Source organism: Musca vetustissima, unplaced genomic scaffold (assembly GCF_032173495.1).
Source record: "Musca vetustissima isolate MV318-11 ecotype Yass unplaced genomic scaffold, APGP_CSIRO_Mvet_v1 utg32568, whole genome shotgun sequence".
Taxonomy (NCBI): domain Eukaryota; kingdom Metazoa; phylum Arthropoda; class Insecta; order Diptera; family Muscidae; genus Musca; species Musca vetustissima.
In genome coordinates, this window is record NW_026879532.1 from 115,776 (window position 1) to 142,128 (window position 26,353).

The following is a 26,353-nucleotide window of genomic DNA, read 5'->3' on the forward strand; positions in this document are numbered from 1 at the left end:
AATGAAAAAAAATCAATTGCAAAGTTAAATTCAGCAAAATAATATTTTCATAAAGGAAATTCACCGTTTATTTATTTTATTTTTTTGTGGAAAAGTTATTTTAGTTTACATGTTTTTCTACTTATTCAGCTACCACGTTCTGTAGTTCAAAATAATCCAGCTACATTTTGTAGTAAAATTTAAATTCAGCAACATTTCTGTCTTTCAAAAATTCAATTTTTACATTTTATTGTATGAACAAATTAATTCAAAGCAATTCAGCAAAGTTATTTTTTTCTAAAAATACAAATTTTGAAATGTTTTCTAAAAAAATCTATTCAGCTAGCTTTTTACTTTACTATAATTCAATTCAACAAGTTTTAAAATATGTTAATGTAACAAATGTATATTTCGAAGAAAAAGAATCCATAAAAAATTCTATTCAGATAAAGTTTTTATGTGAAAAGTAATTTTATCTGAAAATTTCCAAAAAATATAAATTCAGCAATAATTTTATTTTAAAAAAGCAATTCAGCCAAAGGTTTTCATAAATAAAACAACCTGATATATCGAAAATGATAATTCAGCAAGTATTTTTTTTATTGAAAAACATCAATTCAGACAAAATTTTAAATTATGAAATAACTATTTGGTAGAACGAATTGATATTTTTTCACATATAAACTCAAACCGGAAGGCGTTCTATTAAAAAAAAATAAATTCAGCCAATTTTTTTTTTAAATAAACTACTTCAGAAATTTTTTTTCTATAGAATAAATTTAATTCAGCATACGTATATATTAGATAAAGACAATTCAGCAGCATAACCTAGCATTTCTTTCGAAAAAATATAAAATCAGCAAACATTTTCTTTTAAATAATTTGGTAGAACGAATTGATATTTTTCCACATATACACACAATTCAGCAGGCATTCTTTTGAGAAAAATGTTAATTCAGCTAAATTTTTCTAAAATAACCCACTTCAAAAAGACAATTCAGCAATATAACCTAAAATATAATTCGAAAAAAGTGAATTCAGCACACTTTAATCATATATAACGACAATTCAGCGATTTAACCAAAAGTTTCTGTCAATTCAGCAAACCATCATTAATAAAAATCAATTCAGCAAAATGTTTTTTTTAGAATTCCTTATATATAGAAAAGACAATTCAGCAAATATTCGCCAAAGAAAAATATCAAATTTAGCAAAATTTGTGTGGAACATTTGTATTCAGCAAACGTAAGTATTTACAAAATTAAATTTAGCAAATGATTCTCTAGGAAAAAGTATTCAACAACAAGGTTTTGCTGTGGAAATAACCAATTCAGCTTTGAAATTACTGAGTTCAGCAAACTTTTTTTATGGAAAATTAATTTTTTCATTTTTAGCTAACATTTCTGTGAGTTAAACAAATTCAGCTAACATTTGCTATCAAAAGTATCGAATTTCTTTAAATATATTTTAATTCAGCTAACATTTTCTTTAGAAAATATTAATTCAGCTACATATTTCTATGCAAAATATCGATTAAGCCATCTCATTAATATGAAATTTAAATTTAGGAATAGCAGGAATTTGGAAAAAATCAATTCAGCTAAGTATTTTATAAAAAAAGCTATAAATAAGTTCTGCAAATTTAATTATATAAAAGTACTCAATTCAGTCAAGTAGTTTTAAAAACTCGCCCTATAAAAATATTTTTTCAATAAAAATACCCAATAACTAAATTTATTAACACAATTCAGCAAAGTTTTTTTTCGTTATATCACATCTTTATTAAAATCCATTTTTTAACATTTGTTGTGTCTATTGACCTTTTAATAATTCTCTTCCAAGAATGGAGCTGGAGTTGGATTACACTTCCTCTTGCTGTTGGACAACATACCGAGCATGCTCCAGATTTTCTTACCCTTCATCATTTGATTGACACGTGGTACAATAACCTGTTCAATGGTATCGCTAATCTTGCGCTGGTTACCGTTAATAATTGCGGGAACCAAATAATCGATTTGGTCATTGACAAATTCATTGATACGGCCATTACCCAAAATGCCACCAATGTTGGAGCGGACACCACCCAACGTCACAGTACATTCGAATTTGTAAATTTTAATCGAACCGAAAATGAAGGGCATCTTATATTTGAATTGACCCTGAAGCGATAGATTTTCCAAAGCGAATTCCATGGGACCGGAACCTTCATAACGCACCGAGATACCCAATTCTCTCATCAAATCAACAAAGGTGTCGGTGTTGAGGACGGAAGCCTTAGCCTTCAATTCCTTGAAATTGAAATGGAACTTGACTTTCTTATTGAAAGTGTAGGAGACCTTCAATTTTTTGATTTCCATATCATCCAAACCATCGAAACGGAATTTAAGGGCTTGAACAATGGAACTATAGACAAGAGAGAGGGAAAGAGAGAGAAAGAAGAAAAAATATTAGTAGTGATTAAAGAAATCCCTTAAAGTTTTGACTTACTCAACAAAGGATTGAACAACATGGATTTCCAAATCGGGATTGGTATAGGGAGCCAATGGAGGAATACCATATTCAGGCCAACCGCAGGGCATTTGATTCACGAAATTCCTAACGGCCTTCTTGGCTTGAGAGTTTAAGATTAAACCTTTGGTTTCGACATCAATGGCTATAGGAATAATATGGTATTAGTAGATGGAACTAATGGTTAGGTAATGAAGCTACGAAGTGAAGAATATTGTCAAACGGGAAAATGGGCGACCATTGAAATAACTTCGGAAAATTTTTCTCGTAGATATTGTACTGATTGTCAATTCTCAGTTTGTAGGTTAGAGAGCCATCAGCCGTCTCACAAACAAACTACGGGATTGGCGCTAAATGAAATGGTATTCCCAACCTAACTTTATATTCGTGACAACAAGTCGCATTTTGCTCAATATAATTCCAAATCCTTAAATATTCAGCTTTTAGACCAGGGATGCACGTCCTTGCACTCTAGCGGTCAGCTCAACTCACACGGATTCTCATTTGTTTAGTCGTCGTTGAGACTTCAACGAGTAAACATGTCTATGGTGGTGTGCTCCTAGACCACAAAAGAATCAATAAAACTTCCTTTCGAATTTGATTTTTAAAGATTGAAGATGGACAGCGATGGTGACGACGTAAAAAAGACCGAACTTTGTAATTTAATTAAATTCTTTTAATTTCATTCACACCGATGGAAAGCACATGTTTGACGTGTGTGGACCGCTTTAGCTTTGTGTACTAGTCTAACAAATACATTTACAAATTGCCATCCTCTCACCGTGTGCATCCCTGTTTTAGACCAATATGAATATGTTTTAGGTTGGTAAATCGAATTCAATTATTACTAAGAAGTTGGCAAGACGAAGTTTATGTTGTAGATACATATTGATTGTAAGGAAACTATAGTTTTGAAAAGTTAGTTGGCAAGCCTTGAATTGCGTTACCAACTAAATTAGATATTTTCATACTATGCGTTACCGATCAATTTCAATAATTTTTTGGGAAAAATTAAATTAAAATTAATTTTTTTAGTTACAGTTTTTAGTAAGCTAAGCCAAAGTGTTCCCTTAATTAAACACATAACTAAAATCATATATATTCGAATCCTAGACTTTATTTAAATATATATTTTTGATATCGACATAGAATTCACATTCCATTTTATTTTACCTTTCGAAAGCTAATCTTGTTTATCATACGATAAACATCAACAGATGCCAACCGGGCTCAAGCTTAATTTTTTGAGTTATAGCAAAGAGTTGGCAACCTAAAGCTTAGCTTTGATATTGCCAACAGTTTTGCGGATCAAACAATTCACAGAAAATCTTTTTACGAAATGATTTGGATAGATAACATCCAGGATTTTATTAATTTCTCGTTCGAGATGAGCTAGATGATCGGAGTTGCAATGAAAAGGAAAACCAGAGAGATACTACATTCCCACCACTATGCGACGCGTTTAGCCGTTGGTTAAGCGGCTCATCAGGCATATTGGGCAATGTGGCTTACAAATGTCTTTACTTGATAAGTTGTATTTATGTCTACTATTGTTGCGAAATTGCATCTACGAATTAAATTCAATCGTGTCAAGGTTCGGACATTTGGTATCACACCAGAACATTCCTTTTCAGAGCAGATTTTTCTTGTAGTGACGGACTTTTTTCCATACCGACTACAATATTTTTCTTCAATGGTATACAACTGCATATTGTGCAACCTTAGGAAGATAAGGAGGTGGCTTTGAACGCTAAGGCGTCGGACATCAACAGATGCCATGCCATGGGAACCAGGGTTTAAATCCCAGCCGGGCTCAAGCTGAATTTTTTGAGTTTTGTTGTTATGCCTTTTTAGGGCGAAGGATCATTCATGTAAATGTTTTTTATTGATTTCTCTTTCTAGATGAGCTACATGATCGGAGTTGCAATGAAAAGGAAAGCCAGAGAGATACTACATTCCCACCACTATGCGACGCGTTTCGCCGTTGGTTAAGCGGCTCATCAAGTTGTACTTGATAAGTTGTATTTATGTCGACTATTGTTGCGAAATTGTATCTACGAACTAAATTCAAACGTGTCAAGGTTCGGACAGGTTACAGGATTTTATTCTATCTAGAAACTTTTCTTTATAACACAAAATTTCCGGACACAACTTGTGTAGATAGTTGGCAAATATTGTGAAACTATTAATGTGTTTAAAAAGAAATGCTTTATTATGGTATTGCCAACTTCACTAATTTTCTGTCTACAGATCATTATATAAACAGTAAGAGAGAAATGCAAGGGATAACATCTAGCAATTGAATTTATAGAAATTTGAAGAAGGAAACATTTGAGAATAGACAATTTGAAGCATGTATACTTCTGTCGATAATAAATATAACTCAATCCTCGAACACCATTTATGTTGATAGTTGGCAAGTATTAAGAAACTAATAACGAGTTGGCAAAGTGGAGCAACATGATTTATTCCCCAATTAAATATATGAATAGGTGGCAATACGAACACGTTACCAACTAATTAAAGCATCAAACAGAGATCTGAAGGATTACACTTTTCTCATGAATTTGCGAAAATGAGCTGAAGTTAATGGATTTTTGGGAATACAAATTAAATAATTTGATAGTTGGCAATATGATCGAATTGCCAACTAATATTAAATATCAGCTGATTTAATTTATACTGAACAAAACCATAAGAAGGAAACTATTTCAAAGAAAATGTGGAGCAAAGGAGCGAAAAAAAAACAGATTTGATACTAAAATTTCCTTTTGCGGAATAGCCCCTTTGAACTAGTTGTCTGTGGAACAACTAATTTCTAATAAACTACATGTTTTTGGCAGTCTGTACGAATGGAATAATTTTTAAATATTATCTTAAAGTAGTGGTAATACAAATTCGTCATAATATTGTCAGGACGAAAAGCAGCGATTTGTAGGAAGCGGTTCCGTTTTTTTTAGTTCCTTTCTGCAAAATGAACTACTTTATTCATTTAGTTCCATAGTTCCATCGCTCATTGATACACATCTGTTAATTCGGCCAATGAACTGGATGATCTACATGAACGATTGGAACTAGGTGAACGAAAAGGAACTAGGAACAATCGATAAGATTTGTTCCGTAACAACTCAACTTTATTGTGATTTCTTGCGTCTATTTTCCATGACAAAGCTTCTACTTTTTTTAGAGATACATTTGTAGGACTAATGAACCTTTAAGTTGCCACAAGATAGATTGAAATTATTAACGAGATAAAGGCAGGAAACCTTCATAGACGAATTGGGCCAAACAAATATTTAAAGGATTATTTTTAAATCTGCATAAAACTGGAAGTCTACATTGGTGAGCTGGCGGGAGCCAGGTATCCTTTGTAGATGTGCGGTATGTTTAGAGATATTTCTAAAGATATGAAGAGCCAGGGAGTCTTTACAGACGAGTAAAAAAAGGGAACCGATCCCAGCTACCAGAATAGGAAGGAATTTCTATAGCAGAGTCGAAGGCAGTAACTCGTTATGGACGAATTTAAGCAGAAATACTATATACATAAAAACTGGAGCCAAAGATTATTTGTTGAAAAACTGAAAGCAGGAAGTTTATATGTACGATCCCTGAAGGTAGCTAAGGGTTCTTTGTAGATGAGTTGATAGGACAGAAGAAGTATTTACAAGTTATGTGAAGGGCAAGGGAACATTTATATATGCGTTGAAACCGGACCTGAATCGGAAGGTGTCTCTATAGAAGATCTGAATGCAGTGACTTTTAATGGGCGAACTTAAGCAGGATATAGACGATAGAACGACAAAGACAATCTCTAAAGGGAGCTATAAATTCTTTGTAGATGAGAAGAAGAGTCAGAGCTATTTATAAATGACGTGAAGGATCAGAGGAGACCAAAATAGAAGGTAGTTTCCAAGTTAAATACAGTGATTTTTTACAGGTGACCTTAAGTAAGAACTCGATATCAAAATACGAGCTGAAGCCAAGGATTAATTGTACCATGGAGATCAGAATACAAAAAATTAATGGAGTGTTTTTTATAGGTGAACTTAAGTAGGAAACCCTTCGACGAGCTGAAGGGAGCTAAGGATCAGGGTCAGAGGAATTTATGAATAATCTGAAGGACCAGTAAGTCTTTATAGTTAAAAAGAAAGTATATCTAGGCGAGAACAATAGAAGTGAGGTAAGCTTAAGCAGGAATTCTATAGACAAGCTGAAGAGAGTATCTATAGAAAATCGGAAATACGACGCATATTCGACTGGCGACCTTTATAGGCAAGATTAGATAATATAGTCTTTATATACAGATGTATGATAGTAATTACTTCAAAGCGAGATGATATTGATTTTTTTTTAATTCAGTCTATATAGTCCTCCTGCAATAGGATATATAATAGGTACATTCGAGCTAAGGACAGAAAATAGGTACATTGAGAGTCTCTATAGAAGACTTACTGGCGAGCTGCAATGTCATGAACGTATTATGAGTCGACGAGCTGAAGCAATATAGTCTCTTTAGATGAGTGTAGGACACTATGTCCTTCACTTTATGAGATAACGGATGTACGGATTCTTTATAGACGCTTTGGTGGTGTATACCTTGTATTCGAGCTGAAGGACGAAAATTATGCTAGATGAAAGGAGGGGATTATTTCGGAATATTTTTGCAAAAATGAGCCCTAACAAGGTTTTAGATCTTGAGTTTTAATAAAGATACAAATTATATATTTTTGGCTGTACTACCAAAAAAAAAATGTTCAAAGTCAGGATGGGTAGGCACTTTGATGAATATTCTCTCATACTTAACATTCGACATTTTCTCGAAAACCTTCCTTAACTCAATAATAAACAATAACTTGAACATACTATTATTTACTATTTTAACACTTCTTAACAAAGTTTTTGATTCCCAAAACAATTATCTCAAACGTTTTTTTTTTAATAAAAATTTATTACAGCACTACGATTTTCAAGTGTCGCCACATTTCTTCTTGTTTTTCTTTCGGTATATAATTAAAAAATCAATATCTGACAATATATTCATTCACAAATCACACAGAAAATTTACTACTACTCACTCTCATCGTTCATGAATTGGTCCCATTGTTCTTCGGTTAAGAATTCGACTTCGTAGGCTGCAACGCAGGCCAACAAGGCCACAAAGACGACAAAAAATTTCATTTTCGAAATGAAATAGAATACAAGGATTACAATTTGTTAGAAGTGCGCACCAAAAATTTACAATTTTGATAGCTGTCATTTGTGGTGCATTGCATGGTTTATATACCCGGTAGACGGCCAGCTGTGCGATTAGTGTCCACTTTGACATATTCTTATCCATCAAATGAAGTACCCCCCGCTAACTGCTGGTGTACTTAGACATTATAAAAGTCAATTTATTTTTAAATTTATGATCTATAAAAATACAAGCATTTTGATTAAATGATTTATTTTAGACTTGTTGACTTCTAGCCCAAAAGAGTACAACAAACAAGCTTATCTGTGCACGCTCGATTCTATTTTTTAAATTCTTGCGAATAATCAAAATCAGATAATCAACTATAAAATCTGGATCATAAAGGATTTTGCATTGACTCTGCGTAAAAAATATTCATATTGCTGATAAAATGCACTTTGTTTTATTTATTTTAGAAATAAATCGAAAAAAAAACAATATTTGCGGATCAAGTTTGAAGGTTGTTTTTGTGGGGGTCATAGATTATTGAATTTGAATTTTTATCACGTCGCCGATCCAGGAAATAGATAGTTGCAGTTAACAACACATTTAAAACAGCTAAAACTTTCCACCCTCGTCAGCCAGCATATCAAGTTATTTCTTGAAGGATCCAGAAACAAGTGAATACATTTTAATTTGTGAAAAATACTAATCTAATTTCAAAAACTAATAACTAAAAATAACAATTTATCTAAGATGTAAAAAAAATATTTAAGTAGTAACAAAATAATATTAGGGAATATTTTTTTAAATTTAAAAATTAAGGGCGGACTTTCTAAAGTATATTTTTCGAAACAGCCATATACCGAGATGTTTTAAAATATATCATTTTTGGAAGATAGATGAAACCATTACAAGCGTGGATTATCCAAGGCCTTGAACAATAATAACATATCTTTTTCAAGGCTTCCGTTTTTATACCCTACACAACTATGTTGTCAGGGTATTATAGCTTTGTGAAGGCCCAAAAGTTTGTAACGCCGCGAAATATTGGTCCTAGACCCACCTTTAAGTATACCGATCGTCATATCTCGACTAGCTGAGTCGATCTAGACATGTGTGTCCGTCCGTCCGTCTGTCCATTATAATTTGTAAACACGATACAGGCCACAGTTATGGACCAATCTTCACGAAATTTTGCATGTAGGATAGGTTCTGGCCATTTTTTTCTGGGCGCTCCAGAGGCCACAATAATGTCCCGAACATCGTGAAATTTTGCATGGAGAAGGGGATCGGGCCAAAGAATAAGCATGCCTGTTCGGTCAATATTTAGCGGGTTAAATGGACCCTGACTTTTGTGTGAAAAATTACAAAATTTGTATTCTATAGCGTATATATTTACCCCTGAAGGACATAGACCTGAGAAGTTGATATTATATCCAAGAGAAGTGGTTGACCTTTACATTAATACCAATTATATTGTTGTATGTGCTCGGATGTGGTAGTTACATCTAAATATTTACAGGTATCTCCGTATTCGTATATTATTTAATAACCCATTATCACCCTAGAGAGCGGAACTATATCGCTAATCGCTTTAAAATGTTCCATGAGGTTCCAGTTATGGTCAAGGACAACGACTATAATTTTCGGTGATGATGAGATAATAATTTTGGAATGAAGTGGACCGAAAACTTAATTTTTTGTGTTATTTTCTAGTCGATCTATAGATCACAAATGAAAGCCGAACAGCACAACACAACCCACGGTGAAGGGAATCTGGACAATAGCTGTACTGAATACTCGTAATATTCGGAAAATATGTCAGTGTGAGGAAGAGGAGCTGTTTACCTCTAATCGGGCAATAGGGTGCAAATATCACGAAATATTTCCCAGGCTCGGAATAAACATCCGCAGAAAATTTAAGTTCTGTGGTAGTTGTGTAGGGTATCGTATGGTCGGCCTTGTCCGACTATACTGCTCCGCTCACTGGTTAAAGAATACTTTTATCAAAATTAAATACTATTAAATTTGTCATTCCTTTTGTCACACCACGAAATATTCACTTCCGATCCCCATAAAATCAAAATCTATGCCGATTTGGTCATGTTCTTCTACCACTCCGCCTATCCGTCTATGGAAATCACGATAGAGCTCGTGATACTGAAGAGATCGCTTTGAAATTTTGAATATACATGTTTATTACGCCTAGGATGTTTGTTATTGAAAATCGGACAAGTGTTCGGTATTTTAGGGGCTACTTGGTACATTTTTAACCAAATTGATTGTACTTAGAGTTTCTATTGATTTTTTTAACAAAAATTATGAATATTGGTCCAGTCGGTATTTGCCACGTTTTTCAATATAATTGCCTATTATTTAGTATTTTGAATTCACATTGGTTAGCAAATATCTATACCAAGAATTATCAAATATTAACCAAATTTTTATAATATCTATCTTCGGGCATATGTTTGTAACAGGCATATGTTTGTAACAGGCAAAAGGAAACGAGATAGACCCATGGTTCCTTTTGAGAATATGCATAGAATCACTTTTTAAGTCGATTTAAGCATGTCCGTCCGTCCGTCTGTCTGTCCATGTATTTTTGTGAGCAAAGTACAGGTCGCATTTATGATCCGAATTGTATGAAATTTGGCACAGCTCATTTGTTTGGCCCAAGGACGAACCCTATTGAAATTGGGAAAAATCGGTTCAGATTTAGATATAGCTCCCATATATATTTTCGTCCGATTTAAGGTGAATGGTGCACCAAAGTTCTTAAATAACTTTCGATTTGCACAAAATTTGGTATAACGTACTGAATTGGGCCTAGAATGATGTCTGCAAAATTTCGTGAAAATCGGTCCAGATTTAGATATAGCTCCCATATATAGTTTCATCCGAGTTCAGGTAAATGGTGCACCAAAATCCCTATATCTTTGGATTTGTACGAAATTTGGCATAACGTACTGAATTGAGCCTAGAGTGATGTCGGCCAAGTTTCGTGAAAATCGGTTCAGATTTAGATATAGCTCCTATATATAGTTTCGTCCGATTTCATGTAAATTGTGCACCAAAGTCCCTATATATCTTTCGATTTGCACGAAATTTTGCATAACGTACTGAATTGAGCCTAGAGTGATGTTTGCCAAGTTTCATGAAAGTCGGTCCAGATTTAGATATAGTTCCCATATAGTTTCGTCCGATTTAATGTAAATGGTGCACCACATGTATCCTTCGATTTGCACAAAATTTGGCATAACGTTCTGAATTGATGATGGAATGATGTGTGGAATGATTTTCGTCCGATTTAATCTAAATAATGTACCAAGTTCTTATGTTGCATAGCGTGTGCCAAGTTTAATGGAAATCGGTTGAGATTTATATATAGCTCCTTTATATTATAGATTGATTTTAATTAATTGACGCACCAATGAACCAATATATGGCTGATAGGAACAAAACGTACTGAAATTAGCATAACCTAATCTGTGACAAGTATATAGCATCCATATATAAGTAAATTGTGCATCAAACTCCTCATATTTGTTAGATAGACATCAAATTTTGAACAACGTACAAAATTGAGCATAGAATAACGTAGTTGGGTTTTCTAGAAGTACAGACCTATCCCAACGGATGACCTATTGATATTTGTTTGAAGTCGATTTACATACTTTTGTTCCATTGTAACAAACGAATGACATGTTTAAGGAAAAAATTGCCAAAAATTGTCGATATGGGCCTACTTTTTAGGATAGACCATATATAAGGGAATTTTGGAAACAAATTGGTATCAATTTGGTTCTCATTGTATGTTAAATCTTTCTGCCAAAAGTTTACCATGGCATAGCGTTTTTTTTTCATAGATTTTAAAATATATATATTTGAGCATTTAAACAATGTTTTAAATAGAAGGTATTGTCCTAGGGTCTTTGAAGCAAATTAGTTTTAGACAATTCGGAGTCGATTTAGTTAATAATATTTATTATTTTCTCAATAAGCGGAAACCAGCCTAGTCGGACGGGGCCAACCATACTATAACCTACACAAATACCACGCCACTACAACTTTCTGCGGATTTATATTCCTATCCTGACAACATTTCGACAGATTAGATGTCAACAGCTCCTCTTTCTTGCCCTGGCATATTTTCCGAATCTCGTTATGCCGTGGTGAACATTTATGGCTTAGAAAGTAAATTTTGAAATTTTACACAGAAAGTTATTGGTTACCACGCAACAATAACTTTCTGCGGATTTATATTCCTATCCTGACAACATTTCGCCAGATTAGAGGTCAACAGCTCCTCTTTCTTACCCTGACATATTTTCCGAATCTCTTTATGCCGTGGTGAACATTTATGGCTTAGAAAGTAAATTTTGAAAGTTTACACAGAAAGTTATTGGTTGATTTGACCGGGTGAATATTTGCCGATAATTATCAAAACAGCCGTTCCTAAATGAGCTACTACAAAAACAGACAATATTACATTTTCGGTCCAAATATTATCCGAACACCAAAAAATTATCCGAACTCCTATATTCGAGTACATACAGCCATATAATGGTATCAATTTAAACTCTGTCAAATTGCGGCTCTGTCGATTGCGGCCCATGTTCTTCAGGAGTAAATATGGAATACATATTTTATAATGTAAATTTTGCTATAAGCTAAAATGTCGTTATAAACGATATCAAATAATAGGCAGAACTTACATGTTCCTGTACTGCATCATTACAACAGTGCTTGTTGCTCATATCAACATTTGTTTGTTATATTATGTTTGGCAATTATATCGAAATAATTTGGAAAATACATATGCGAATTTTATAACACCAAAGCAGAGGTAGCAGTGTATGAAATAAACGAACAATCGAATGCTAAACTAGACAAACAAATGGTTGAGAAACTAATAACCATCAAGTGACGACACCAAAACAAAATCCATCCGAATAATAATTTTGGGAGGAATACATTTCTTATTGCCAAGAGAGAGAGAGAGAGAGAGAGTGGAAAAAGAGTGCAAATAGAGGTAAAGTAGAGCGAAGTATGGACAACATTTTGATATTAATTAAATATTTGAAATTTTTGGAGAAAATATTAATTTTCTCATGATAACCATTTTTACTTGTATTCTAAGCGAGGTACATCTAAAATATGAATACAATAAACTATGAATGATATTATGATAATTTTCATTAACAGTTTTTCTGTGTATAACCAATATGTTGTTATAAATGTTGTCGTTATAAACAATTTCGACTGTAGTTATAAGCCGAAGTATGGATTCCGTACAGGGAAATCAACAGTGGCAGCATTTCAAGAAATGGTTGATTTCGTTCTGTCAGTGAGAAAAAAATGTGTATAGAGGAGACTTATCGTTTTCCATGACATCCTTGTCGTGAAAACCGAATTTAATAGTCTGCTTGCTTAAGGTATTAGGTCAAGATTTTGATGTTCCACTATATGAAATGAAGATCCTTAGATTTCAGTTGAGTACATGTAACTTCCGGGGGAGAGCATGAATCAATCCTCCGTCCCGATTTATAGAACATCAGTTACGTTACGGTATCTTTAAGGTGAATAAGCCGGGTAAAACTTTCCTAGTTGCTGTAATATAGTCAAGACGCAGAAACGAGGCACTGAGTCGACTTCGTAATGCCATGATACGAAATTCGGGTTACAGTTTCATGGTTTGGAATCAGCCACGCACAAACGGAGTTAGGATATGTATTTTCGAGTGAGCTCAAACGCACTATGTTAGGGCCGGATGTTCTGTGAATAGCGGATATGATTCGCATAGAAATCATAGTGAAAGAATTTGTGACAAACGAACCTTTTCTGGAACTGATGGGTAGGAAGTTGGAGAAGGATGACTACATAGCTCATACCGGATTTGGGAAAATGGAAAAGCAGAAAAATAAAAAAATCAAATTTTTGGAAAGGGAATGAATATGGGAAAAAGTGTAGCAGACCATTTAACAAAAAAAAAAAAGAAAAACAAAATTATCTACACAGATAAAAAGAAAAAAACTGCGGACTTGGGGGGCAAGCTATAAAGGCTGAACATAACTAGTCACAAAAAAGCCACATCGAATGAATGCGGAAGCGGTGCCAAGTTGGTTACAACTCCCTAGTAGAATGTTGAGAGGCTGAAAAGTCGCGCAGATCATTTTGTAATTTTGACATGAAGTTCCGGTGATTATCAAGGACAAAGCCTATAATTTTTTTGTGGTGTTCAGATGCTTTTTTTGGTTTTCTAGAGACCACAATTAAACCCGAACATCATAAGTTTAATACGGGGAACGGGATTTGCCCAACTAATATTAAATTTAAGCTCGTTTGTGTATAAAATAATATGGTAGGCGCCGTCCGCCTATACTTTCGATTATACTGGTTGAATCATATAATTTTTCAAAAAATACTACTGTCCAGAAAATATTTTTTTAATAATAATCACAGCGTGTTTAAAAAATGTATTTCAATTTTTAAAAATATATATTTTTATGAAATATCACAGTATAAGAATTATAAAGGATTTTTAAAATGTAGAATTTTGTGAAAATATATTTCTTTAAAGAAATTTCAAAGCTAAATTTCAATTTTTTTTTCTACGAATTTTAACAAGTCTAATTTCCTAAAAAGATTATGAAATATTTAAACAAACACATTTATTTTTATTTTTATTCATTTTTTTAAATATATTTCCTCAGAAAGTCTTATGTGATGAAAGTAATATTTTTTATGGTATTGTTTGATTATATTAAATACTTACCGCATAGGAAAAATATTATACAATTTTTATTGAACATGTTAATATAATTGTGTTACCACTGACAACTAAGTGTGCTTTAATGCAGTAAATATGTAATTATGTCGAAAAAATATAGGAAACTTGTTCACGATGTAATATATTAAAATATAAAATATAAATATTTACAATTCGATTTTAATTATAGGTAGGCATTTTAATTGTTTCGTAAAATGCGGATACAATAATTTTGCAATAAATATATGAGGGCATGTATGTATATATATACGATATTAAAAAAATAATTATTCAAAAATATTATTTATTAAATAAGTCTGTCTTCAGAATTCGAATAATTTCCTCGCAAAGTATATGATTAGTATTCTGTAGTATATTCCAGATGATGGGGCTTCCATCTGCCTTTACATGGAAACCACGCTCCACAAGTGATTTGCAGTGGTTGCTGACCTTGATTATTTAGTGTTGCCATTTTCCACTTGGTAGCGCCTTCTCCTGATATTTAAATTTTGGGTTATCCCTATGTATTGAAGCCGATCTTGGTCAGAAGAATGTCAGGCCCGCAAAGCATTTTCAAAAAATTGGCATACAATCATCCACAGCACTAAACCATGGTTCATGAAAAAGTCCAGACTTTAGAAAGAAATATAGGAAACTTGTTCACGACTTGTAATATATTAAAATATAAATATCTACAAGTCGATTTTAATTATAGTTAGGCATTTTAATTGTTTCGTAAATATAATATATATAATAATGTTTGCAATAGATATATGAGGGCATGTATGTATATATACGATATTAAAAAAATAATTATTCAAAAATATTATTTATTAAATAAGTCTGTCTTCAGAATTCGAATAATTTTCACGGCAAAGTAGATGATTAGTATTCTGTAGTATATTTCATATGATGGGGCCGTTACATGGAAACCACGCTCTACAAATGATTTGCAGTGGTTGCTGACCTTGATTATTTAGTGTTGGCATTTTCCACTGGGTAGCGCCTTCTCTTGATATTTATTATCCTTACGTGTTGAAGCCGATCTTGGTTAGAAGAATGTCAGGCCCGAAACCCATTTTCAAAAAATTGGCATACAATATATATGATTAGTATTCTGTAGAATATTCCAGGTGATGGGGCTGTCATCTGCCGTTACATGGAAACCACGCTCCGCAAATGCTTTGCAGTGGTTGCTGACCTTGATTATTTAGTGTTGCCATTTTCCACTGGGTAGCGCCTTCTCCTGATATTTATATTTTGGGTTATCCTTATGTATTGAAGCCGACCTTGATTAGAAGAATGTCAGGCCCACAAACCCTTTTCAAAAAATTGGCATACAATCCACAGCACTAAACCATGGTTCATGCAAAAGTCCAGACTTTAGACCACGAATAAAATATTCTTAAAAAAATCAACTAGGACTGCCTCAATTTGTGTTTCGTGTAGTAGAAGAGAAACGATATTGTCCCTCCTCGTATCCTATTTACATTTGACAGAAATATCTGTAAACTTTAAACCTCATAACTCTTTGAAATATATGTCAAAAGTTTGCCTGTACCTTAGCCGATTTTTAAGGGTCAATTGCCTACATGCAGAAGCATTTTTTATGAAATAAGTCCAGACGAAACGTCTAGAATGCTAAAATCTTTATTGGTGTTGTGACGGGGTGAGATATGGAGCTGCAGTAAAATTCAAAAATCGAGTAGCAGTTTTAAAGTTGGTAATAAAATAATAAATATTTCAACCACACGATTGCACATATTTCGCAGTAAATTTAGAAATCTTAAAGAGGTTTCTAAAAATACGAAAAATAGAAACGAACAATAAAATGGATAAGGGTTTCAAATGAATTTAATAAAATTCCTAAGTTTCAAAACACTACAACGCTACAGAATTCAATAAAATAAATTAGTCAATCTGTTCACTGTTCCAAAAACAGACCACCCATCATACTACAATTAGCCTTCAATTAATGTCAAAATTATCGTTTACAAATTTTTCCATATGTTTGTATTGCTGTGATTTTTTGGACAATGGCGTTACATTGACTTGTAAAATTGATAAGATTTTTATTTTCAAAAATATTTTACCATCCATTTTTATGGGTCAATTAAATAGTTATCAATAAATTGCCCGATACACCATCGGCAAATGTATTTAGAAGTATTGCCATCATCGAATGTTTGAAGTTCGGTGATTTATGATTTTATCTGATGTTTTTCTGGCGTGATATAAATTTTGGTAGAAGTAACACCTGGACAATTTCAAGTGGGTGTTAATTGGTTTTCTAGAACGTGTTACAAATCAATCAAACAATCAAACAAAATGTAGGACGATATTTTATTTTGCAGGTGACAGTTGCAGGTGGCAATAGTTTGAAATCAAAATATAAAAAGTTGAAAAAATATATATACAGTGAGTGTAAAAAGTATTTTGCCTCAATAAAAATTTGAAAAAAATCCAATATATACGTCTGAAGCCAGCAAACTAAAGATGTAAAATGAATTATGTGTGATGGAGTACATTTGTGGACATATTTAGATCGTATTTCTGCAAGAATCACAGCGAAAAACCTATTGGATTCGAAGATATCGGCCGAAATATATAATAATCCAAAAATGTTTATCACAAAAAAGTATTTTGCTTTTTATTATTATTTTAGAAAAAATTTTTACATTGAACACGTTTGGTTTTTTTATAGTTACAATTGCGGTTAACCACATACTATAAGCGATTTAACCACGATTCCATTACATCACGGCATTTTTTCGTGGGTATTTTCTCACATTTACATTCAATACATTCTCCATCAGTATTTCATTTAATATTTGGTATTTTCTCGTCCTAATCTTAAGATGAGAGTATTAAACATAGTCATTGCCGCTTCAAAACAGCCCAAATATGTTTAGAATAATAGAGAAGAGTTTTTGCAAAATATAACGCGAGACAGAACCTTAAAAACTATAAAAACCAAAATCCGACAAACAAATTATTTAAAAAAAAATTCGCGAAACCCAATTTTTCTGACTTCGAAATTTGTATGGTCCAGTAATATTGATCTAGGAACCAATATATGCAATGTAAATACCAATAAGGGGGTCAGATTCAAAGATATGAACAGCTCTAAAGCAATAGTAATAAAAACCAATACATGAAGTTGGGAGAAAACATCATTATTCGTCAAATCCTATTGTCTTTTGAAAAACTGTGGTTGCTGGTGGCGAATACGCATTCTATATTTTATCTCCGATTAACACCATCAGTTGCGAATAAAATGCAGTAGGGAATAAACGGGTCGATGTATTTATTTTCGAAATAAGATGTATTTCTATTCCCAGGAAACCGTCCATATATTTGAATCTGACCTCCTTATTGCTAATTTCATCGTATATTTTGCTTCCTAGATCAGTAAAAATGAGCCATAAAGTTTTCGAAGTTAGAAAAATGGGGTCTCGCGATATTTTTTTAAATAATTTGTTTGTCGGATTTTGGTTTTAATAGTTTTTACGGTCCTGTCCTCGCGATATATTTTGTAAAAACTCCTTTTTATTATTCTTAACATATTTGGGATGTTTTGAAGCCGCGACGACTATATTTAATACTCTGATTTTGAGATTAGGACGAGAAATTACCAAATATTGAATGAAATGTTGCTGGAGAATGTATTGAACGTAAATGTGAGAAAATACTCGCGAAAAAATGCCGTGGTTTATTGGAATCGTTGCCAAATCGCTTATAGTATGTCGTTACCAGCAATGGTAACCACAAAAAGACCAAACGTGTTCTATGTAAAAATGTTTTCTAAGATAATATTAAAAAGCAAAATACTTTTTTGTGATAAACATTTTTGGATTGTTATATATTTCGGCCGATATCTTCGAGACCAATAGGTCTTTCGCTGTGATTCTTGCAGAAGTACTATCTAAATATGTCCACAAATGTACTCCATTATACATAATTCATTTTACATCTTTAGTTTGCTGGCTTTAGGCGTATAAATTGGAATTTTTTCAAATTTTTATTGAGGCAAAATATTTATTACACTCACTGTATAAAACTCGGTGATATTGAAAGGTCACATAGCCTACTATTTAGGTTTTTTTCTGTTCTCTCCTCTTGGAAGCAAAAGTTTTGCACAATGGATTGCCATCGTTCCCGGTTATTGTATTACTTTCTATAATCATGCTTATTCAGTGTTGTCATTTTCCTCGTATCCACTAAATCTTTGTATTCCTATTTTAAATCCGCGCTTTATGTGGTTCATGAAAAATATATTATTTAAAAATATCCACAATTATAGCATTCCATGAAAAATATTCTTAAAAAAATTCATCGCTTATGTAGGCGATCTGTTGTAGTATTTCCTAGAAGATATGGCTGCCATCTACCGTGGCCTAGAAACAACGTCTCCTTAAATTTTGTGGGTGGTTGTCGTTCTAGCTTAGTTAGTGTTGTCATTCTCCTCTGGGTCGCGCTAAATTTACAAAATCCTAACTTTTTTATTATCATGCCAAGACGGCGAGTTTGGAAAATTATTTTTTAAAAATTCCAGACACAAAAAATATATTTTTTAATTTTATGTAGTGTTTTCGTCCGTTGTCATTTTCCTCTAGGGGGCGCTATATCCTCGCATTCCTATTTTTGTTATTTTAATGTTGGTTATTAGAATGTCAGAGGTCTTCGGATTCATTTCATCTGAAGAGGGTTGTAAACCCCATTTCACAAATATTCGAAAATCACATTGACATATTTTTCGTTTTCAAAATAGTCCATGAAAAAAACAATTTTTAACAAATTCAAACTTATTTTAATTCATGAAAAAATATTTTTAAAAATCCCGACTCATGTTAGACCATGAATAAAATATATATATACATATTTTTTAAGAATCCACACTAGTGGTCTCTTTTAGGACATAGGGCTGCCATCTATCGTTACCTCCTCCCTGAATTTTGTACAATGGTTGATGTCCTTGATTATCTAGGAATTAAAAAAAAATATTCATTAAAAAAATTTAGTCCGTGAAAAAGTAACCAGACTAATTTTACTCCGTGAAAAAATATTCACAAAAAAATCCAGACTTATTTTAGGCCGTGAAAAAAATCCTTAAAAAATTCAGACCCATTTTAGTCCATAAAAAAATATTTTTTTAAAGTCCCAACTTTGGTCCATAAAAAAATATTCTTTAAAAAATCCAAGGCTATGGATTACCAGTCCATGACGAAATATGCTTTAAAAAATCCATGTCTGTGATAGTCCTTGAAAAAAAAATTTCTTTAAAAAGTCGAAGTACAAAAAAAGGTCATTAAAAATATGTTTTAAAAAATCCACGCCTATGGTGGTCCACTAAAAACATTCCTAAAAAAAACCACGGTTAGGATTGTTTATGAAAACTATTAAATATAACCCATGCTCTTAATAGTCTATGAAAAGTATTCATAAACAAGTGAACAAGCGTTAAGTTCGGCCGGGCCGAACTTTGGATACCCTCCACCATAGATATACTGACAGGTACTTGAAATAAAAATATAGCCAACATACCAAAAAGTTACCTATACTGACATTTCTACAAACCGATTATGGTTCTAAATATTGGTCCTGAACACCATATTTCTTTGGACCAAATTTGTTTCGAAAAATTTTGATTTTATCCAAACTTTGCCCATCTTTTTATTTCTTCCAAAATTAGTTCAAGTTCGAAAATGGGGAATATCGGTCCACTGCTTCTGGTATTAAGAACTCAAAATACAAAATTACAGCCAATTCGGTGGGAAAATACGATCAAAATCCTCTGTTATTTGGGAGCTATGCCTAAACGTGGACCGATATATCCCATCTTCGAACTTGACCTGCCTGCAGACAAAAGACAAACCTATGCACCCTATCTCACTTCCTTCAGGAGATAGCGTGATTACAACAGACGGACGGACAGGGCTAGATCGTCTTAGACTTTTACCCTAATCAAGAATATATATACTGGGTCGGAAATGAATATTTCGATGAGTTACAAACGGAAGGACAAAATTAATATCCTCCATACTATGGTGGAGGGTATAAAAATTAATGTATATGAAAATATTCTTAAAAAAATACACGCTCACGCTTGTCTATGAAAAATATTCATAATCAAACTCACTAGTGTCTACAAATAATATCCTTAAAGATCAATATTCCTATTGTTTATGACACATATTCATAAAATAATCCACGCTCATGATTATCCATGAATAATATTCTTACACAAAATCTAGCTAATGATTGTCTATGAAAAGTATTGTCAATGTACGCTCACAATTGTCTATGAACAATATTCCTAAAAAGTCCACACTCACAATAGTCTATGAAAAATATTCGTATAAAGCATAAATTCTTATAAAAATATTCGTATAAATCTTAAATTCTTATTAATATAGTCTATGAAAAGTATTCCTAAATAATCCACGCTCAGGACTGTCTACGAAAAATATTCCTGAAAAAAAACAATGTTCATGATTGTCTACGAAAAATATTCTTAAAATAATCAAAGATCATGATTTTATATGAAAAAATATTTGAAATATGGAAATTTATATAAAAAAGTTCTTATAAAATTCACGTTCATAATTTGCAATGAATAATATTCTTATAATGTTAATAGACTATACAATTTATTCTTTAACATCTAGTGAACGATTTTTTATCAATAATATTCATAAAAAGTCCACAATCCTGAGATTCTATGAAAAATACTCATAGGAATCATTGCTCATGATTGTCTTTTAAAAATACTCTGAAGACAGCCGATTGGCTTTTTTCAATGAAAATTATTCCTAAATATTCCACGCTACGGACTATTTATGATAAATATTCCTGAAAAATTTAATTCATGATTGCATAAGTAGGAAATTCCTATGCATTCATAAATTCTTAGAAATTTACGATAATGATTTTCTTTATGAAAAATATTCTTGAAAATAATCCATGCTCATATTTATTTATGAAAATTGAAAGTCCACGCTTATGATTGTTTATGAAAATATTCATAAAATCTATTTGTTAAAATCTACTTCAGTTTGAAAAATATCGATGACGAACTTTAAAAGAATCCACAATAATGTTTCTGATAGTAGTGGAAACTATGGAATGATTTCCAATTCTTATATCTTTTGGAAATTCCCAATATTCCATTCCTGGTTACCAATTTGAAAAATGTGGTATATTTTTAGAATATTAATGTCAAACATAACTATTGTTGTTCCGTTTAAATAAAATAATAACAAATTCATATATTTTGATAATCTCCAATTTAATTACTTATTATATGACAAAAGAATTGCCATTATCTATAAATGAAACATGTTTTTTGAAGCTGATTATTTTGAAGAGGATACTTATATTTTAAAAAAATATTCTTGCTGACTTGGTATTTTAAATAGCTTTCCAAAGATAGAGGAAATTAAAACAAAAATACTAATCTGGTAATTGAAAAGAAATGTTTTTGGACAACCAAATGTCTTTTTGTCTGCTTGTTATTGAATACGATGATGATAACATGCATCTAAGGAGGTACTGACGATAACTTCATGATTATTAAAATATTTCAATTTATTCGTATCTAATACAAATGAAAAAGTCGTTTAATTCGATTGGATTAAAATTTGTATATCCTTCACCATAAAGAAACCAAAAACCCTTACAAATCAATCAAAGAATCAATAAAAATATGTTATTAGAATATTATATTTTATTCTAGTTAAGTAGATAATGTCCCAGGTGATGGGCTGCCATCTATGGTTACCTAGAAACAACGGGTCCTTGAATTTTGTGCAGTGGTTGGCGCTCTAGATAAATCCATTATTACCCTTCAAATTAAAAATATGTAAAACTTACTAAGCAATTTCTTCAGAATCTTGCTCTTTGTAGTCACTTATCTGTTATTATTTGTTCGGAATCTAGAACATTTAAAATTATCTGCGAAGTCGTATTTGAGAGTTAGCGTTGTATAACCTGTAACGAATGACATGAAGTTTAACTTTTTCCTGGACGAATCCACAATAATCCTTTAACTTACAAATGGATTTCTCAGTCTGACAAATCTGGAATATTTAAAATTATCTGCGATGTCTTATTAGTGTCTTAACCTTGTAGAACCTGTAACAAATGCCAAAATGAAATTTAATTTTTTCCTCGATGAATCCAATATTACCCTTTTACTTTAAAATGGCACAGATTTTCTAAGTATTTTTTTTTAAAGAAGTTGCTCTCTGATATTATTTCTTCGTAATCTGGGATATGAAATTTAGCTGCTAAGAAATTTTCTTTGAAATTAAGATCTATTGTGAAGCAAAAAAATTGTAATTTATCGATTACTTCGTCAAATATTTAATCTGTACAAAGCCTTAAGTTGGGACGTTTCGGAAGGGACTAGTTCCTTCAAACTATACCGTGAAAGGAACGACTGGAATAGTTTCCTTTCTTTATGTAGTTCTTTTATTTTATCTCGTTCCTATTTCGGAACTAGTTCCATTCAAGAAAAGGATCGATAAAGATCGAAACGCTCCGTTAACAATATCGCCCAATTCTATTTTATGTAATTATGCCTTAATCCTCACAAGGTTTACAGTTGAGTCGCTAAAGAACGAACTAATTCATTGCATATATTCCGAAAAAGGAACTAGCGGAACTAGGTCCAGTTTATAAAGGTAATCTGAAGAAAGGAACTATATTTAGGAACTAGTTACCTTCTAAACAAAAGGAGAAAGATCGATCTGCTCCGTGAACTGTGCATTTGTTTCGTGAACTATTGGAACAGTCAATTTAACTATCTAGAAAATGTATGAGCGAAGGCGCTATATTAAAGAACTAGTTCCTTTAATGCAGAAGTAACGAAAGAAACCACATCCGTTTTGTGAACAAAATTGTCCAATTTGAACAAGATAAATAAATCGATACATACGTTCATCAATGAATTTGCTAGAAATAGAGACTGTAATATGGACTATTTAGGAATGAATGAAGCGAAGCAAATCTATTAAAGAACTAGTTCCATTCCTTTCTTTTTCATTATTCAACAAACGAATCAACAAGGTACTATTTGAGCGAGAAAGAACTACGAATGAAAGAGAAGAAATTTCACCAACTAAGACTCGGAACAATGAGAGCAAGAAAAAAATTAACGACGAAAGAGTTAGATTCAATTGAACAAAATAGTTTTAATTATATAAAACTCGTCAATTCACTTGCCAATTTCTTTACGTTGTTCATTTACCAATCACTACGGAACTATCGAAACTACGTGAACAAAGAAAACATGAGAACGACGAATGAGAGAGATTCAAAAAACATATCTAAACTATGAGCGAACTGTGTGAGCAAATGCATTATCTAGGAAAAGGAACTATGTACAATGAATGAACTAGTTCCATTCTAGGAAAGTAACTAGAACATCGACCCGTGAACTAGTTAGCCAAGGGATGCAACTTACTCTAGGTGGAAGCGATTTAAAACGCCAGAGCCTTATGAAGTTTTCCGTCCCGCCAGGACTATCGAAACTACGTGAGCAAAGAAACCAAGAGAACGACGAATGAGAGAGATTAAAAAACATATCTAAACTATGAGCGAACTTTGTGAGCAAATGAATTATCCAGGAAAATGAACTATGTACAATGACTGAACTAGTTCTATTCTAGAAAAGGAACTAGAACATCGATCCTTGAACTAGTTTGCCAAGGGATACAGCTTAATCTAGGTGGAAGCGATTTAAAACGCCAGAGCTTTATGATGTTTTCCGTCCCGCCAGAAGATGAATAAATAGTCGCAATATTTAATATTATTACACAACATTTAGGTCAGACTCAAAAACTAAATGGAAAGTTATCAGTGATATTGGTCTAGGAAAATGTTCGGCTCCTGAAACGTATCATGGCGATGTGGACTAACTTAATGAAAAGTTTATTAACGTACCTTCTTCTTAGACACTGACCCGTCCTACTATGGATTTAACTCAGGGACATTAGTTGACCTTGTTAATGATGGGAATTTTGAATTCCACAGCGTTATGAATTATGAAGTTCTTAACAGCTTTAAAAAAGTTACATCTAACGCCATTGGCCCCGATGGAATTGACCCTAAGTTTGTACGAATACTGCTCTATTGTTTACTGCCATACATAACATATATTTTAAGTCCATACTCATTTTCAGCACATTTCTAAGTCGCAAAAATTATACCTATACAAAAGTCAAATACGGAATTTCGTCCAATTGCAATTTTGTGCTTCCTTTCAAAAATATTTGAAAAAATCGAGCAGAAACAAATGTCCGAGTATCTTCAAAGATACTCTCTGCTTAGTAATGTTCAATTTGGTTTTCGTGCGGGGCACAGCTGCACCACTGCTCTTATAGAATTTTCAGAGTCCATAAGATGCGATATTGACGAAAATAAGATAGGTTGCCTTGTATTAATCGGTCATTCAAAAGCTGATACCATCTTGATACCATCGACCAACAAAACTTGTGTTTTTAACTTCGTCTTTTTTAATTTGTCCACTACTTCTACCGAACTAATTATGTTCTATCTTTCAAATAGATGTCAGCCAGTTTACACTGGAACCTTGACTTCTAAACCTAGGCATTTAAAAAAAGAGTCCCCAAGGATCCATCATAGGTCCGCTCCTCTTCTCCTTATACGCGAACCATCTTCCTGATAAACTTCACCATAGTCAAGCACACATGTACGCCGATGATGTGCAAGTATTATTGAGTAGGTCCCTAAACAATATATGTATGTCAGTGTGTAGAAATTCTTAATTATGATCTTTCACGATTATGCGAGTAGGTTAAAGCTAATGGCCTATTGCTGAATCCGCTTAAATCAAAATGTTTCATCATTTACAAAAACAGAAATATATCATTCCAGCATATTGACATTCTTCTTAACAACGAAAAAATCGAACTGGGCCAAAAATCTTGGAGTAGTCCTCAACAAATCATTAAGCTGAAACAACCATATTAATGCTGTCGTAGGACAAACCTACTCCAAATTAAGCGATCTGTGGCTAACATATTTATACACACCACTATTTTTATAATATTTGTGTGATTAAAAAAAGGACTATGAGAGAGATACTCAAATGAACTATCTATGGGTCGTAACTATATGCAGTGAGAGAACTAGTTCCAAAAAGGAACAAATAAAATCGAGCCGCTTCTTGAAATCTAGCCGAACTCTAACAATGTTCGTTGTTCATAGCTTTCTGGAAGAAGTGGAAATATTATAGAAGGTTTTCTATCTTTGGAAGGTTCTCCTTTCCAGAAAGATCTTCTTCTGATGGGGTTCAATCCATAAATTTAATAACATTTTGTCTGTGGGTGATCTACAGAATTCTTCTTATCTCAGAAGTCCTAAATATTGTCATTTATCTATAGAAAGCCTAAAGATGGTCTTTCCATAAAACATTTTATTCCGAAAAGGTTTTGTATCTATATGGAATCTATGATATTCCCTTTCTTTAGATCACCCATAGAAAGTCCATGGAAATCTCTACAACAAAATCTAGAAAAATCGGGTAAAGCAATTACTAACCCTTTTTTAAAATCTGATTAAATATTGACAAATTTAAATACGTCAATATAAATTCTTCTGCGTGTTTTGGTAAAAATAAATCAAAATATGGTTAATCTATATTCTGGTGATATGGGGGGTAAGAATTATTAAAATCTCAAGGATTATAAAATAATAATAAAAATGCGTCAACGTTATTAGAATAATAACACATACAACATCGATAACAACAATTCCTGTGCAATTTTCAAAACATCACAGTAAAATTGTCAAGTATAACAGAACAATCACAAAGCGACAAAAACAAAATAGGGGGCCAATAAAATCTTTGCCACCATATAATCAAAAAACAATACCCCCCACTTAAGGCACTT

The 26,353-nt window shown here is 32.5% G+C and overlaps 1 protein-coding gene across 1 annotated transcript; it reads right to left on the reverse strand.

Annotated features, from left to right (window-relative positions):
* Positions 1-1,802: 1,802 nt before the first annotated feature.
* LOC133324443 (uncharacterized) lies at positions 1,803-7,665 on the reverse strand. The gene is made up of 3 exons (XM_061533285.1): positions 7,563-7,665; positions 2,467-2,632; positions 1,803-2,382 (listed from the first exon to the last, which is right to left on the reverse strand). Exons 1-3 carry the CDS (start codon positions 7,663-7,665, stop codon positions 1,803-1,805), a joined length of 849 nt encoding a protein of 282 aa, XP_061389269.1.
* Between the last annotated feature and the right edge of the window lie 18,688 nt (positions 7,666-26,353).